At 33.0% G+C, this 18103-nt stretch overlaps 1 protein-coding gene across 8 annotated transcripts in view; it reads left to right on the top strand.

Annotated features, from left to right (window-relative positions):
- LOC139511856 (choline/ethanolamine transporter flvcr2b-like) overlaps positions 1-18103 on the top strand; it is a 45754-nt gene that overhangs the window by 5442 nt on the left and 22209 nt on the right. The window contains exons 1-2 of one of the 8 annotated variants that reach the window (XM_071298979.1): positions 6428-6539; positions 11786-11904. The exons of 1 other annotated variant lie outside the window; for it this stretch is intronic. Coding sequence is in view for 4 of the 7 variants with exons in the window: in XM_071298982.1 (XP_071155083.1) it covers positions 16191-16253 (63 nt within the window). In the remaining 3 variants the exon portion in view is untranslated. 6 more of the 8 variants (XM_071298977.1, XM_071298980.1, XM_071298976.1 and 3 more) reach the window with 6 other exon arrangements.

Consider the following 18103-nt stretch of genomic DNA (forward strand, 5'->3'; position numbering starts at 1 on the left):
CATGTAGGTGCCATAACACCTGTTTAAAGTACACAATGTATCCAAGTACAAAATTTAGGAAAAAATAAAATAAAAAATTAATCATATTCTATACATATAAAGCACCATTTGTACGAGATTCATCTAAATGCTATATGTACTCAAAACTAGATACAATAAGTACTCAAACACAACAAATCTATCTATATGCCATATGGGCATGCTCCTCAACGCACCATATGGGTACTAGAGCCTCATAGAATTCATCCAAATGTTATAGGCACCCATCATGCATACAAATATGTACTCAAGCACAATAAAACTATATAAATGCCACATGGGCATTGCTCATCAAAGCACCATATCATGCATATGTACTAGAGCCTCATAGATTCATATGCGCTTGTGTTAAGTACATAAATGTATCCAAGTACACTATTTATCTCAGTGGCTCGTCAAAAGAGCCTTATAAATTCATGTAGGTGCCATAACACCTGTTTAAAGTACGCAATGTATCCAAATACAAAATTTAGGAAAAAATAAAATAAAAAATTAATGATATTCTATATACATGTATGTGTCATATGCACTATTCACTAATAAATATGTGAATTCTAATTACAATGATTCTTGGTGAAAAAGTCTACATGTATAATGTTACACTTATAACAAAACGCAAGAAGAAGATTTAAGCTCTGTAAATATAGTATTACGCAGTTCTGTTGCCCGTATTTAATTGCCCACCTAATTTGCTATGATAAGGATTGTTAAATAAATTTCTCTTAGTTGTTTTCATGAACTCTATCAGACTGTCTGAATGACCGTTAAAATTAATGTGATATGCAGCTGTGTTTTAATTTGTTAGGGATAAGGTTGTTAAATAATTTTATCTTAATTGTTTTTATGAACCTTAGCAGACTGTCTGGATGACCGTTAAAATTTATGGATGATGCAGCTGTGTTGTTACTATCATGACTTTAATTACAAGCCGTATAGTTTATGAGTTTGTTTATTTATCTTCTGCTCCTATGTGTGGTCCCGATACGATACAACCACGCGAGAAAGTATCCAAGGAATATAACGTGTTGTTATCATAAAAACTGTTATAATGATATGACACTCCGGTTAAAACCCTAATTTTAATATAATTATTATTGAAACAAATCATCCTGGTATAAATATACCATAGTTGCATAAAACTATTCTTGGCACATAATACCCAAATTATACCTCCAGTTTTGAAAGAAATTGAACATTAAATCGCATTGTTCTGTACAAGCATGTTTATGGGGAATTTCCCTTGAACTAAATATAGCTTTTAACAAATAAATAAATAAATAAAAACCTGTCCAATACTTAACTGCTGTTAACTTTCTTCATTTCATAGCTTGAATAACTGACCCTCTTATATTTCGAAAATATTTTGGCATGCCAACATCATAGTTAAAGTGAACACCATCAACATAGTTATTGCGATCCGAATTTTTCACCCCTGTTATTTTCCAGTAACGACAATGTGGTTGGTCCTTTATTTGAGCTTTCAAAAATCTGTTAGTCTTAATAACTAAATCATTATACACATTTGATGCAATGGCTCGTGTCGCTCTTGGTAGAAGTTGGCATATTGTTACTGACTTAATCTCAAATCGAGTTGTCAATGTTTGGGATAATAAAATCAGCCGTAACCCCAATTCCTCTACCGTATCTTCAGAGGCTCCTAATATATCCAAATCGTTACCACCAATGTGAACAATTACATGTTCGGGACGATTTTTCTCTATGAAAGACAAAATAGTTTGCACATGATCTGAATTTGAAACTTTTCCGCCGCCGATCCCAAGACATTTTACCTCACAGTTCATCAAGTTGAAATTATGTAATGCAGGTCTATTATAAATAAAAGTTCGCAATCTACGAACGTGTGAACTACCAACTACGACAATTTTCCTCGTAAAATTACACAGTCTCTCTAATTAAACTATAATTTTATTTTCTGGCGCTTCAGCTGACCAAAATCACTCACTGGATCTAATACAATATTCTCTGGATACTTTTTCTTGTACTTATATAGGAACCGTTCCGTGAAAAGTAATACAAGAAAAACCTTTCAATAAAATTAGACTACAATGTTCTTTAAACTCTAGAACTCTCAAGCAGGTAGATGCAAATTACGACAAATTACGGACCTATAAATTCCAATGTCAGATAACATATTAAAGTTACCTAATTATCTACAGAATATAATCCTTTTTCTTCTCAAGTCACAATATAATCATATTATTTAAAACACAAATTACGCAGAATGTAATATAATTTTTAGTTCCAAAATTTTCCTGCCACTTCTAACTGCAACTGAAGCGCCTTCTGAGATCATATAACATGATCAGGGGAAGGAATAACTTGGTATTTGCGTTTCTACCAAATAAGAACAAAGAGTTATGCCGCTTTCCATAGTACCGCCTAGTTTGCCAAAAAATCATTTTTAATAAAAATTAGCATTTTCTTTGGTTATATCTTCTGACATCAGACTCGGACTTCTCTTGAATTGAATTTTAATGTGCGTATTGTTATGCGTTTACTTTTCTACATTGGCTAGAGGTATAGGGGGAGGGTTGAGATCTCACAAACATGTTTAACCCCGTCGCATTTTTGCGCCTGTCCCAAGTCAGGAGCCTCTGGCATTTGTTAGTCTTGTATTATTTTAATTTTAGTTTCTTGTGTACAATTTGGAAATTAGTATGGCGTTCATTATCACTGAACTAGTATATATTTGTTTAGGGGCAAGCTGAAGGACGCCTCCGGGTGCGGGAATTTTTCGCTACATTGAAGACCTGTTGGTGACCTTCTGCTGTTGTTTTTTTTCTGTGGTCGGGTTGTTGTCTCTTTGGCACATTCCCCATTTCCATTCTCAATTTCATATAACATAATTACCATCAAAATCAAAAGTTCATAAATTAATCGTGATGCTCAATTTTCTGTGAAGTGTTTTAGGGACCGTTATCTTTGCATTTTGATCTTTTCAAGTTATTCTCCATTCTTTATTTTTAAGTTAATTTATGTTCATGTTCGGTAAACCGCGACCTAGACCTTCATCGTGCTTTTTATTCCAAGGCTATCATGATGTCTACGTCTAGTTACTATTGAAATTTCCTTTTTTCCACAATATGATACTACATAGACCGTGAACCTTTTTTTGGCAAACAATATAATATAGGTGAATACATTAACCAACATTATATCTAACTTAAATGATGCTTAAAAGGCAAGGTTATTAAGTCAACACTTAATCATGTAAAAATAGAATGGGACTCTTGTGGTTTGTACAAAAATCAATTCTGTCATAACAAAATCATTTTTGTCTTACAAAACTATGTGATACAGACTTGTTTTATGAGAACTTCAATTTTGTGATGACAAAATTCATTTTTGTCATGACAAAAGTCAATTTTGTCAAAAAGGTATGCAAGTATAAACTTATTTGCATACACAATTGACTTTTGTTACCTGATATGGAAATTAAAACACAAAAGTTTATTGTGTGAGACAAAATTCAATTTCGTCAATTTTGTCTCACAAAAGTCAATTTTGTGACGACAAAATTGACCTTTGTGAGACAAAATTAACCTTTGTGAGACAAAATTCAATTTTGTCAATTTTGTCTCACAAAAGTCAATTTTGTCTCACAAAAGTCGATTTTGTATGCAAATTAGTTCACAGAATCCAAACTAAACTAATTTGCATGCAAAATTGACTTTTGTCGCCCAATTTTCAAATTAGGTAACAAAAGTCAAGTCTGTGATACAAAAATGATTTTTGTCATGACAAAAGTAACTTTTGTCCACTGAAAGATAATTTTGTATGACAAAATTTTAAATTTGTAGTATGCTACAAATTTTGTTAAACTGAACTCATTTTTGTTGAACAAAACTCACTTTTGTCCGTACAAAATTGAATTTCGAGTACAAAACCACAAGAGTCACATTCGGCGCCCCGTAGATGGTGGGAAACTCACATGTCTCATAATAAATCCAAGGACACAGTCTATTTAATTTCGGTCATAAAGTAAACTTTTCAGTTTTCTTCCCCGATATCCTTTTAAACACCGATGTATTTTATAGGTCGTCCTCTAGATGTCAATGCAATGTTGGAGCAGGATCTTCTTACCCTTCCGGAGTACCTAAAATCAGGCTTTGTGTTGCTCATGATCAGTCTTTAGTTTTCAATGTTGTTTGTCATGTGGTCATTTTTCTTTTCTGGCATATCATTGTCAATTCGTTTTCGACGTATGAGTGTGATATCTCATTTCTCTTTGGAAGCAGTACTTTGAAACACATGCCACTTGAAATTTTTCATAGATATATTTCAATCAAATTCGATGCCGCCACACCTATAGATTACAAGCTGAAAAAATCTTCTCGGTTTGTGTTCCCAAAAATAAATATACCTGCCTTCTTTATTGTTTGTCTCGCAAAAACATTTAGGTAGGCGGAAACCATAGCTATATGTCATCTATTTTTTTTATTGCAACACTATAGAATTATCTTTCATTCTGTCTTTTATAAGTGTAAGCTGACTGACTGAAAATTAAAGAAACATTTATCAAAATATTGAGTTTAATGTTCCTCCAATTTTCTAATTTTAAATAAGAATTGTATGCATAATAGAACTACAAATGATTTTCATAATCAAAATTACAACACTTTTTCGGTAAAAAATATTGTCCTCTTATTCTTAGTGGCGCCCTGTACATCAAATCCTGGGTCTGCGCTTGGTCATCGTGAAGAGACTCATACATTTATTTTCGAATTTCGAATTTCTCTTCGCTATATCTTTTGAGATTGAAACATTTATAGAATATGCTTTTTAAACGTTATATTCTCCCATCTTTGGACAATGGAATACAATTTTTAGACAAGTAGTCAGATAATGAAAATTACCTTATGCCACCCTAAAACTTCTTATCTTCAATATCATATAATTGTTTTCAAAATCATAAGCAGTTCATAGAGGAGAAATATTTTAAAACCTAGTTTTGAACTTGCATTAAAACAACCTTTTTACTTGGGAGACAATATCTTAGTTTCATGACTTTTTATCATCTTTTTTTTCTCACTAAGATAATTAATAAATTTGTAAGATGAATATTTGGTTAAATCTTTTGTTTCAAAAGATGTATATTGTATGCTTAAAACATGAAACTGTGAACTATATTTGATATAAATTTGAATTTTAACAAAACTTATTCAAATTGAATCACATTTAGGTCCCTCCATCCACGAAAAAAATGCTAATCTACATAAAGAATTGCTGTAAATCTAACTGTTCATATAATATTGATAAAAACGTGAATGTAATTCGCCAAAAGGAGTAAAGATGATGATAAAATCTTAACACCTAGATAAATAATAAAATAGGAATGTCAAAAAGACGATATGGACAACTTCGCAAGTTGTTAAGCAAAAGGAATGCCGTATTAGATCAATTGAATTGTGTAACTAAAATATAAATAGTTTATATTTAAAAAGTATGGCGGTTAAACTATCTAATCAGGGGTCAATTGCAATTAAACATGACTTTAACATTCTTAAGGATATGATAAAGTGACAGAAGTTTATCACTCTAGTTTGTAATGAACTTCTTGTATTATATATAAAGTCTATGCTTTTGACAACAAATAGATATAAAAAATCTGACAAAATATTCAAAATTAGCAATTATAATTCTTAAATTAATATATTTTACCCCTGTCAGCTGAAAGGGGTAAAATATTCAAAATTAGCAGTTATAATCCTTAAATTAATATATATTACCCCTGTCAGATATTTTATATCTATTTATTGTCAAAAATATAGACTTTTCGTATGATACAAGAAGTTGATTACATTCAGTATAAAGACATGTCACTCAACCCGGACATATCAGAACACTGTGCGGGACAAATTTGCCATTCCAGAATTGGCAAATCTGACTGTGATGTTTTACATGATAACAAATTTAAGATAGTTTTTATCCAAGTGATAGATGATTATAATAAATTTTCCCATATTTTCAAACATGTCACAGTTGTCACTTCAACTGATTTAAAGTACAATGTCCATGGGAAGTTCTAAAATTCCCATGGGAATATTAAAAGTTCCCATGGGAAAATTTAAAGTTCCCATCAGAAAAAGAATTATTGAGTAATAGATTAGAGTCTTCTAACGTTACAATAATCGTGCTGACATTAAATACTTATCAATATAATCATTCTATGTTTTAAAGAAAAATCCCAAAATTCGGAAATTAAAAAGAAGGATGTGATTCATATGGTAATATGTATCCCCGCGCTATCACATTTTCTTTTTCATCAAACCGTGAAATCTCGGTCAAAACCCTTCTTTTGTATATTAGTTCAGATTTAAATATCAATGAACAAACGTAATTAGTTTCAAGTTGATTTTACCATGTAAGGACAGACACACAGACCGACAAACAAACATAAAGTCCCTTTACTAACGTAGGCATGCCAAAAAACATATCAGCTGTCACTCATATGTTGTGGATAATAAACATATGGCATAGTATGTATTGATTTTATTTATAATTACCACATGAATGCATAACATTGTGTATTGACCTTGCTTGATCGTTTAAATGGATTAATTACAAATATTAAGTCAGAGTGATATTTGACTACATTGCAGGAAATTTTAGTATAACATCTACCATGGTAAGTTAAGTATACATTTAATATATATATATATCATCAGACATTTGTTGGCGATTATTGAAAATGTAAATATATATATATATTGAGTAATGGCTACTGTTGAAGAAACAGCGACGAGGTGACTGATTCAGTGTTCTATAAATACTTAGCTGTTATGGCATATGCACACGCATCAATACTGTAACAATAGATCACAATAGGAATTATACATATACAATGAAACAAAGGGTTTCACGTTACTGTTGATTTAACAGTGTATTTTTACAATAGGAAAAAACACCATCTTTGCTTTAGATATTTTTTTTATAATCCCAAGATAAGAGAGTCAGTGTCGGAACCAAAAGGGGAGGTCCGGGGGTTAAAATCCTTCTTTTTTTTTTACGATCAATGCATTTGAATGGGGACATATGGTTGGAAACCCCTTTGTCTGGGAACCCCCTTTGTCTTGGGTTTGGTACCCCCTTTCAAAAATGGCTGGATCCGCCCCCTGTCCGTAAAAACTACATGCTCAAAATTATCCACAATAAATGAAAGATTATATTAAACTACGTCGACATGTTTTACTTGAGTAAATCTCGAGTTTCGTAGATTTCTCTATTTCATTTTGTGGACGATTGTCTGTCATCACGATGCGTTGCGGGAGATATAGAAATACCATGCACCGTTCGTACGTCTGTGCGAGTCCGTCCTCCGTGTCTTGTGCTTCAGCATTGTTGAAGACCGTAGTGACCAATAGTTGTTTACTTCTATGTCATTTTGTCTCTGGTGGAGAAATATCTCTTAATTATACCAAATATTCTTATTTCATATTAAGTAAAACGCTCTCACGTGTACAATTCCAGTCAGCTTTTGATCAAACGTATACCAACTGTATCAGCAATCATGTCTATGGCATTTTCGAAAATCAGTACATGCCGATCAACTATTTTTAAGAGAGTTATGCCCTAGTAAATATTAATTTTATTGAGAAAAAAAAGGATGTGTTAGTTAAGTCCATGGACAGTCAAAATATGTTCAACACGAGGAAGGGGGGCATTGAAACTCTGTCTTTTATTTTTTCGATTGTCCTATTTGCTAGTCTTTCTTTGTCATTTTCGGTTTGTTTCATAGTATAATCTTAGATTTTTCTTCAAGCTGTGGCAGTATATGTCTAACTAAAATATCCCCTTTTCACAAAAATACTTCAAAATTGTTTTACGTATTAATGCAAAAGTAAAAGCTTGTCTATCTTCTATTTAATTTATTACTTTTTATTTCATATTTATTTGAATCTTTTAAACCAATTTCTAAAGTTTCAATTGTAAAGTATCTTAGTTATGTAGTTTGTGTACAGAGAATTATTGAAATCTGTGACCTAAGTGTAAACAGTAATTTTGGTCCTTACAGAGAATGGCCCTTAAGTTCTTAGATGTCCTGGTCGCCATGTATGTTTCTTTGGCATATACATATGTTGGTCCGTAAACTTGTTTCGTGTTGGTCCGTACACTTGAATTGCTTTCGTGACGTCCGTTCATATGTCTCGTATTGGTTCGTACACTTGTCTTGTGTTAACTTGGTCTGTACAGTTTGTATGTGTTGGTCCGTACACTTGTGTTGTGTTGGTCCGTATACTGTGCTTGTGTTGGTCCATACACTTGTCATGTGTTGGTCCGTACCAATTGGTCCATACACATGTTTTGTTTTGGTCCGTACACATGTCTTTTTCATGTTACTTTTGTGTTTGTCTATTTGCATAAGTTTTTCTTTCATAATTGTAGGCGTGTCGATATATCATAATAGACCTTTTAAACATCTCTCGACACCTACAATTGAGAACGACTACGACAGGTAAAATGTGAAGGGTCGTCTCAAAAATAAAAAATAAATGAAATCATTGTTGATTTTATTACTTTCATTGACAATGATAGAACTTTCCTACAGAGTCCAAATAACATAGATTTTTTTTTATAGTTTATCTTTTGAGACGTTGAGCTTCTAGCTGTCCTGGTGGAATTTGAAAAGAACAAAGCATGCTTAATTGTGGTTAAAATTCAATTAAACAATGTATTATGTCTGTTGACAAAGGCGGCACATGTTTCCAAAGTGTCTGTTAGTTTTGGCCTTTGGTGCCTCCATAATGTACTCAATACTTTGTATATTTTTAATTCACCAATTTGGTGTTCCACTTGAATTCTGTATTCACCAATCACGCTATTTGCTGGGTTTTTTTATCAAATGTTATGGCTTACGATTAATTTGAGGTGTTGTAAATGGTGTAACTGAAATATGACGATTTGGATAAACTTTGTCTCTAAGGAGAACACAGTCCTCCGGAAAATGCAGAAGACCATTTCTCCTTATTTTGACCCAAAACATCCCTTATGTATGGTCATAGATGAGATAAAAGAAATCTAAAGTACGAAAAAAAAGAACTGAAAAAGGTACAAAACTTTGTTCCTTAAATTGGATATAGAGAAACACATTCTGACCCGGTGAGAACAAAACAAAATACAGCAATGACAGTGTATCAACTTTGTGTAAGAAACCAAAAGGTCATTTTCAGGAACAGGGGAAAAACACTATGACGAAGGGACAAGGTATGTTGTTTTCAGGACATCAGCCGTTGGTTTCCAAGCCCCTGCTTAGCACTGACCATATTGATTTTGCAATGTCAACGAGCTCTATAGTGTTAACTAACAACTTGAAATATAAATTCCATACGCATGTATGTAAAAAAAAATATGTACTGCTTAGATGTTGTAACATTAAAACGAGAAGTCAATTATATTTTTTTCTTTAAAATTCATCATGAAAACATCAACTCTAATAAAATATCTTGAGGCGGAGAAGTCCGCCGTTGATAAAAAAAAAAAAAAAAAAAAAACCAGATGTGATATTTTCCTTAGACCTTTAAAATCTATATGTGATTATCCATCCAGAAATTGAATATGTACATCAACTAAGGCGAAGACCGGTTGAAAAATACAAATTTGGTCGTGTTCACAAGTGTGATACGGACATACGGACAGTCCAGTATTTACTTCTTTTTTTTTTTAAATTTTTGAAAATTTCATCAAAGTTTTAACACCAACAAATTAATCGCTATTTACTTGCGACAAATATTTGGTAAAAGACTCACATAATCATAAAATTGAAGAGAAGCGGACCAGGATGCAGAATGGTTGCTGTATTTGTTTAAATCAATTCAACATGAAATGTCGTGTAAATACATACAAAATAAGAAAACTATATGACAGATACATATATTTATTTATCTAGTATTTGGTTAATATATATTCTGAAGGTGTATAGTCAAGACAGTATATTACCGCGGCGGGCGCCAATCCAATATGTAACGTATTGATAATCATGAAGGTTTTTGTCTTTGAGACGACCCATCCATTTTACCTGTAAACTGTAGGTGTCATTAGTCGGTGTCGAGAGATGTTGAAAAGGTCTAATAATCAAACTCTTGAACAACATCAAAAGACTTTTTTTCGTGCAAAAACAAAATATTTCTATGGACAACAGGTCGCAAATTGTACACACAGTTGCTTCGGATGAATAATTAATATTTGATAAAGATTTTAAAACAAGGCAAAATTGATCTGAAGGTAACCTATGTGCTTTTGATCAGTAAGCAGTTCATATATACTCTCCTGTTCAAATATATGATAAAGCGCATTAAACCTTAATTTGTAAATTTGTAAATTACCTTTCAGTAATATTACGTCCACAGATAAGAGACTTAATTGCATGCCATATTACAGTACACGTCACCTTAATATACAAGGTTGATATACTTTGACCAAGAAACAGGACACTGAAAAGTGTAGCTTTGCCTCTTACCGATAAACAATGCATTATAAGTAAACTATATATACTGTCCCAGGTTAGAGGAGGGAATTGGCGCGCCTTTTAACTTGTTAAACCCCGCCACATTCTATATGTGCCTGTCCCAAGTCATGCAGAATCCTGAAGTTTATTGGTTGCCGTATAGCAGGACATTAGTTTTCTCGTTTGAATTGTTTAACATTTGTTATTTCGAGGCCTTATAAAGCTGGCCATGCGAAATGTGTTAAACTCATTCTTGATGGCCGTACAGTGACCAATAGTTGTTAATTTCTGTGTCATTTGGTCTCTTCTTATTTTCATATATGAACTTACTACAAAGTATTGAATTTAAACTTTTATTTAAAACATCGCAAAACTTCGTAATCGTATTGTTTTTTTTAGAACTGGCACTAGCGCTACCCTGGTGCAAAACTAATTTCTTTGCATGCAGAATCTTTTTTCTTCAAGTTTGTAAATTTTTCCTTTGGTATTGTCAACTTAAGTTTCAGCAAAATCGTCTTCAAATTAACAGATCTGATGTATCATCGGAAATATAGAAATGCTCCTACTCAAGGGCGGATCCAGCCATTTTAAAAAAGGGGGGGGGGGGGTTCCTAACCCAAGACAAAGGGGGGTTCCAATTACATGTCCCCATTCAAATGCATTGATCGTCCAAAAAAAGGGGGGGTTCCAACCCCCGGAACCCCCCCCCCTCTGGATCCACGCCTGCTACTACTATCATATTGTTAGTCTGTTGTAATTACTAACTTATATAAAAGTTTATAATGATCAATGACCTGAAATGACCTCGAATACACTTGAAATTGATGTCTAGGCTACAAATACGATAGGCCGAACAATAAAACTGCGTCAAATCGAAATAAACTGTTTATATAATATTTGCTGTACTTTCTAAATTAATTACAACTCATTTTTTTTTCGAAGTAATTAATATGATTATGAGCTTTGGTTAAGTTTGATAAAAGGAAAATGATGACTGAGAAAATATTATATAGACATATTTATAATCACCCAAGAACTTCATGAAACTTATCTAGGTTATGTTATCCTTTAAAACTGTTTAACTCTATATAAGGTTTTGAATATAATAGCCAAAAAAACATTAAGGTCATTTTCGAGGTCATTTCAGGTCATCTGTTATAATTGATATTAATTTGGGTATTTTTTTTATACAAGTACAATGGTGAGTAAAAATTATGAATAGCAATATAAGATTCGGAAATTTTTGATAGATGTTTACAGAAAATTTTCCTAAATTTGTAGATTTGAAAGAAACATACAGTTTATGTTTAACAACTTTTACGTGAAAAAAATCATACCTTATGGAAAACAAAATAACTAAAAGCTAGTGTAAGTCTAGTTCAGAGGATCAAATAAACGAGGTAAGTAGAAAATCTGCACATTGAAAATGAATAATACTCCTAAGACAAGATAGATATGTACATTCTGAAACATAACTGTGTACAATATAGGAAAAACAATCCTGTTCTTTTTTTTATTTTTATTCTTGCATCATGGTGCAAAATTGGGAGGCCCTGTCGATAATTAGTTTAAAAAGTTATTGTACAAATACAACTGTCTAATGATAAATCTGAATAAAGATTAATGACAACTTCGTCCATTTTCAATTCATTATCAGTGGCGGATCCAGAGGGGGGATTCCGGGGGTTGGAACCCCCCCTTTTTTGGCCGATCAATGCATTTGAATGGGAGCATATAGTTGGAACCCCCCTTTACTCTGGGTTGGGACCCCCCTTTTAAAATGGCTGGATCCGCGCCTGATTATCATTTCAATTTGTGTTTTAACTGAAACGTAGTCTACTAGAAATAGATATACTACTACTCCTGAAGATTTCAAATCATCAGTAAAGAAATAATAATTAAAAAAAACTTGAAATAACTTAAAGACTAGTGATAGTAGTGTTCAATTGAGTTTCATTGTTAGTTTTTGATAATCGAATTCTTTGATACTTTATTAGCGGGTATTTTTTTTTTTGCTGTGTGATATTAGATATTCAGATAACCATATCAAACTTTCACTGACACACATTATGTATGTCACAAAATATCCCACCCGTATCGTAAGTGCTGATATGCCTTGACCCCAAAACAGGATATCTAGATACGTTTGCACCGGTCTTCGTTAAAGATGAAACGCAAAACTGAAATGCGTTGATTTAAAAAAAAAATGTTTTAGCTCACACGAGCGAGACTCAGAGTGCTGAAAAGCGAATTAATCAATATAATCGAATCATGCACAATTTTCGTACCGGTGGAGGTCTATATTCTCTTCTTTTAAGTAATGAGGCGTTACGGGTCTGACATAAATTTCAATAAGTAAACAACGACCACAAGGTGTTTCAAATGTACATGTTTGAATAAAACGAAGCACCGATGACGCCAAGTGTATGCCAAAAATACTAAAATGCAATAAAAACAATTTGAAAAAGTTTTGAGCATAAATGGTTAGAAATCTCATACATAATAATTCATGCAGCATGTTAAAGAATAAAAAAGAAAAATGATGTTTACGTCAATGAAACAATGACAGACACATTAAAAGTTCTGCCATAAACATTAATTAGGAGATAACTGTATTGTATTTTAAGCTCCGACGGCATCAATTGGGGATTTGATGGTCGCAAATTAAGTTTACTGGCGACGCGTTAGCGGAGACAGTAAACGGGTATTTGCGACCATCAAATCCCCAATTGATGCCGTCGGAGCTTAAAATACAATATTGTTATCTCCATTCTAATGAAACTGACAGAAAACAACGTTAAAACATGCAATTAAAATCTGTCATATGCCGTCTACGCTTGCGCGTACGTCCCATAGCATCAATTGTCAATTGATGCCATGTAAAAAGGTGACGTTATCCAATCAAAATGAACGTTACAAACGTTGTTGCATTAGAATAAGTTATCTTAACGACAAAACATTAATATGTGACATAAAATAACCGATTTAAAATAGACACATGCACATGTAGTGGTGTTTATTTGGGTTTTATAGATCTCAGCAGACTTTGTCACCTCTCATTTAGGCCGATTTGTTCTCTCCGTGAAATATATCCAGTATAAATCCGGCCTCTCGATTTTCAGAACGGTAAACATGTACCTGCAATACCACGAATCCCTGATCCATTATTAAAATATATAGTAATCACTGCAATTTATTTGTGGAAAAGAATAATTTACTTTGTAAACAATGAATTTAACTGAACAAAATTAACTATTTATATCTTTATATTTGCTCTAAATATGCATGAAACATTTGCGACTGTACATCAAGCAATCAACCAACAATAGTTAATGTATGTGTTGCTAATTATTATGCTAAACATGAATAACTGACTTTAAACAAACCAATGCTAATAAATGATCACTTTGTCATTGGTTGGAGCACTGAGAAAACTTGCACTAGTCTAGTAAAAAATGACAAGATAAAACTAAATGTTTAATTAATGATTTAAGATTTCAGCTTTATTTTATATAAACATATTAGCAAACACATTTCTGGGTAGTATACATATATATATTATGTTCCAGCAAATATGAATAGAACATAGAAATAGCTTATGTTATTGTGGATTAACATCAAGTTGGTCTGCATTTACATATATATAAAATATACTTTCGAAAAATACACTTAAAATTGAAACATTTGTAGTAAAACGAAGCTTTGGTTTTGACTCGTTACAAATGTATTTAACTAAGGATTATGTACCCTAGTGTTGATTCAATGATAAACATAAGGATTTTTTATATCAAGTCTTTCCCCTTGTACTCTCATATTTGGATACAGGATTATTGCATGCAGTGCTAGCAATGATTTCCTTAAGACAAGTTTATAAATTTAGATATTGATTAAAACAAATATAAATATGGAAAAAATCAAGTACACCTTCTCGGGTGCCTCGACTTTAGTGACCCAGCACGAGGTGATTTGGAATTTAAAGGTTGTTTTGGACTGTTTGTAAAGAATAAATGGTAGCACATCATAGAAAATCAAGTGAATAATATTTGTTTGAAATTTTATAACAAAAATCTATTCATAAAGTCTGTTGATTTGTTACTTTGATTAAGTTGCCACAACCCCTCCCCCTTTTCTATAAAATGCAATGAAACAATAAATAATAATGCTTTGCACGAAGTTTCCTCTTGGTATATGTACAAAAAGGCCCACCTCTGTTATTCAATATATTTTCTGTTTTGATACTAAATTGCAGTTTGAAAATTTCGTTATTCACATGGCCTACAGATTCAATTGAAAATTTATAAAATACACGTATTTGAAATAACCAGGTGCACATTCGTAATATCGGCTATTAGAGGATCTTAGAGCAGTTGTACAAAAGCTCGTTTACAAAGACTTCCATAATAATGTTGTTTTGCCAATGTTTTTTTTTAGAAAGTTCGCTCTTCAATAAAGTACTCATTTTCTACATTGGCTAGAGGTATAGGTGGAGGGTTGAGATCTCATAAACGTGTTTAACCCCGCCGCATTGTTGCGCCTGTCCCAAGTCAGGAGCCTCTGGCCTTTGTTAGTATTGTATTGTATTAATTTTAATTTTAGTTTCTTGTGTACAATTTGGAGTTTAGTATGGCGTTCATTATCACTTAACTAGTATATATATTTGTTTAGGGGCCAGCTGAAGGACGCCTCCGGGTGCGGGAATTTCTCGCTGCATTGGTGACCTTCTGCTGTTGGCTGTTCTATGGTCGGGTTGTTGTCTCTTTGACACATTCCCCATTCCCATTCTCAATTTTATAATGATTTTTATTAATGCTTGAAATATTTTGTTGAAAATAACCAATGGGCGAAATACATTAAGCGGAAATCGACGACCTACCAGATAAATTCACAAACCTGACAACTGTTGTTCCCATGAAACCACGAAATCAACGAAAGTTGGTATCCAACGAATAATACTGAATTAAAAGGCTATAAACAAAAGACATTACAAGAAGAAAGAATACCACCAAGTGCAGACAAATGGGCCAACCAAAGATAATAGGAAACAACAGGGGCTGATATTATTCAACAGAGTTTTTGAGAGCTAGTCAGATAAAAAAATGTGATATAACCACTTTTAATTCATTAGAAAAATCATTATAATATAAATTGAAATATAAGATATTAATGTTCAGTTGATATTTCTACAGTTCAGTGATTACTATGATTACAAGTGAACTGATTTTTCATACATTGACTTTTTGTGCAATCTGTTAATTAGCCGTATATTTGTTACGTTATATATTAACAATGACTTAAGGACTGTCACAGTTAGCACCCTTTATTTCATCTCATTTAATATTTTTTGTGCATACAAAATTTAAGAAATTTTATAGCTAACTGAACATAAAAAGGGCCAAGAATATTAAAAAGTGATATGCAAATGAAAACACAAAACAATTGGTTCTTCATACAGGTATATATTGCAAATTGTAAAATGTTAAAAGACCGGTGAAGTATGACATTTTCATTGCAATAAAAAAGCATAGATTTTCTTATATGTTGTTGTACTCTTACCTAATGAAGGTTAACTGAAGGGACGAGTACCAACCTTTCCTAGACAATGGTAGACAGTGGCGTCCTTCTGGATGGACTATTGTGTGCACAGCCGTGAAGGAGTAGAACTCCTACACTGTCATAGCCATTTTGAATGTCTGTCATATTAACATTTTTCATGTGGAATGGAAATAGTTGTATACAGAGCATTCACTGGGTGAGGATTTTGGGTCATGGAAAGGAGTAAGGGTTAAGTGTCGTGTAGGGTAGGGGATATGACGGGGTGATTTTTTGGTGGTAAGGGTGGTTAGGGTTATGGGTTATCGGTTGAGTTGGGTGTTTACGGGTAGGTTTAGTTAAAGGTAAGCATAGTTAGGGGTATTGAAGGGGAGGTATGCGAAGGGTTGAGAGGGTTAAAGGTATGTTTCAGGGTGAAAAAGGTTAAGATCGAGTGGTGTTCAGGGTAGGCTAAGTGAGAGGACGAGTGTTTGACAGGACGAGTGAGCGAGGTAGAGTGTGTGTGAGAGGATGAGTCTGTGACAGGAGAGAGGGTGAGTGAGGGAGAGTATGTCTGAGAGGACGAGGGTGAGTGTGTGACAGGAGACTGTAAGAGGACGAGTGTATGAGGTATAGAGTGTGTGAGAGGAGAGAGTTTGAGGGAGAGTGTATGAAAGGACGAGTGTGTGAGGGAGAGAGTGTGTGAGAAAAAAGAGTATGTGTGAGTGAGAGAACTGACTCCCGTGTATGGGTGTGTTTTGGAGAGAGGAAATACAGTTTCTTTGTGTGAGATAGGAGAGAGAGTACTGAGTGAGTGTGTGCGCGGGTGGGTGTGAGAGAGAAGATTGACTGAGAGTGGAGACATAATGTGTGTGACAGAGTATTTGTGAGAAGGAAAATGCATATGATTTGAGAGAGGGGAAGGGAATGAGAATTTTATAAAAACTTTTTTCATTCACACTTGTTGTATAAAAAAAATAGAAATACGGTCATAACAATCTTAAATCTGATTTTGAAATCATTTTAAAATTGCGTTGAATCACATTCTTGGTGTATGTTTTATTTGAATTGTTTGGTACATAACCTGCATAAAATTCTTTCAGATTTATCAATTTATTAAAGGTATCAACTATTTTAATTCTTAATAAAATTCGACATTCAATAACAAGTCCAGGTTGCCAAAAAAGTTTTAGCTTTTATAACGATGTAGGTGAAAATCTATACTTCTGTTCAAAGCCATATTTTGTAAAATATGTCATTCTATTGGCTTAAGAAACTTAAATTCCATTAACAGTTACTGGAATCTGTTTGTTTGACATTGTGTTTTCTAGGCTTCTAATAGGTTTGGTTGGATACTTGATATATAATTTTCTTGTGAGCAATTGATGGTCAAAATTAAGAAATATTTCGAAAATTTTCCTCGAAATGTCACTGAAACAAGACAGTATAAAGGAACCGATTATACAATTTCGTGTCAAATTCCAAATAAATAATACTGATATAAATATATTCTGTCACTGGCTGCATTACTCGACACAGTTAGATTTTGATATTTAAAGCGCAAAGCTTGCTGAGCTTTTTTAAATACTGATTAAAATTTACCTGTTGAAAGTGGAGAAATATTGTGATACATTAGTTATAGTGGTGGAATCTTTTTCTCGAATGATTTTTATCCTTCCTTTTCAAAGATTTGCAGAATGTAGTGTTCTAGAATGAAATTCAAAACAGTGTGGCTGTGGCCATTGATTGACACATTAAATTCATCCATTGAATGGGACAATTTACGTGAACGTTTGTCTGTAACGACCACTGTTCACGACGTACCTACGATAGACATTTAAACTGTGGGGTCACCAAAGGTTTCTTAACGCCTTTAACTATAAAATAATTCGAAACATTAATCAGGAATAACCTTTATGTTTTGATTTATATAATTGATATAAATCAAAACATCGTGTTATTTCTGATTAATTTTTCGAATTACTTTATTAAGGTGTTGAGAACCTTTGGTGACCCCATAGTTTAAGTGTCTTTAAAAAGTACATAGTGAGCAGTGGTTGTTACATACAA

Source organism: Mytilus edulis, chromosome 2, assembly GCF_963676685.1.
Source record: "Mytilus edulis chromosome 2, xbMytEdul2.2, whole genome shotgun sequence".
Lineage (NCBI taxonomy): Eukaryota > Metazoa > Mollusca > Bivalvia > Mytilida > Mytilidae > Mytilus > Mytilus edulis.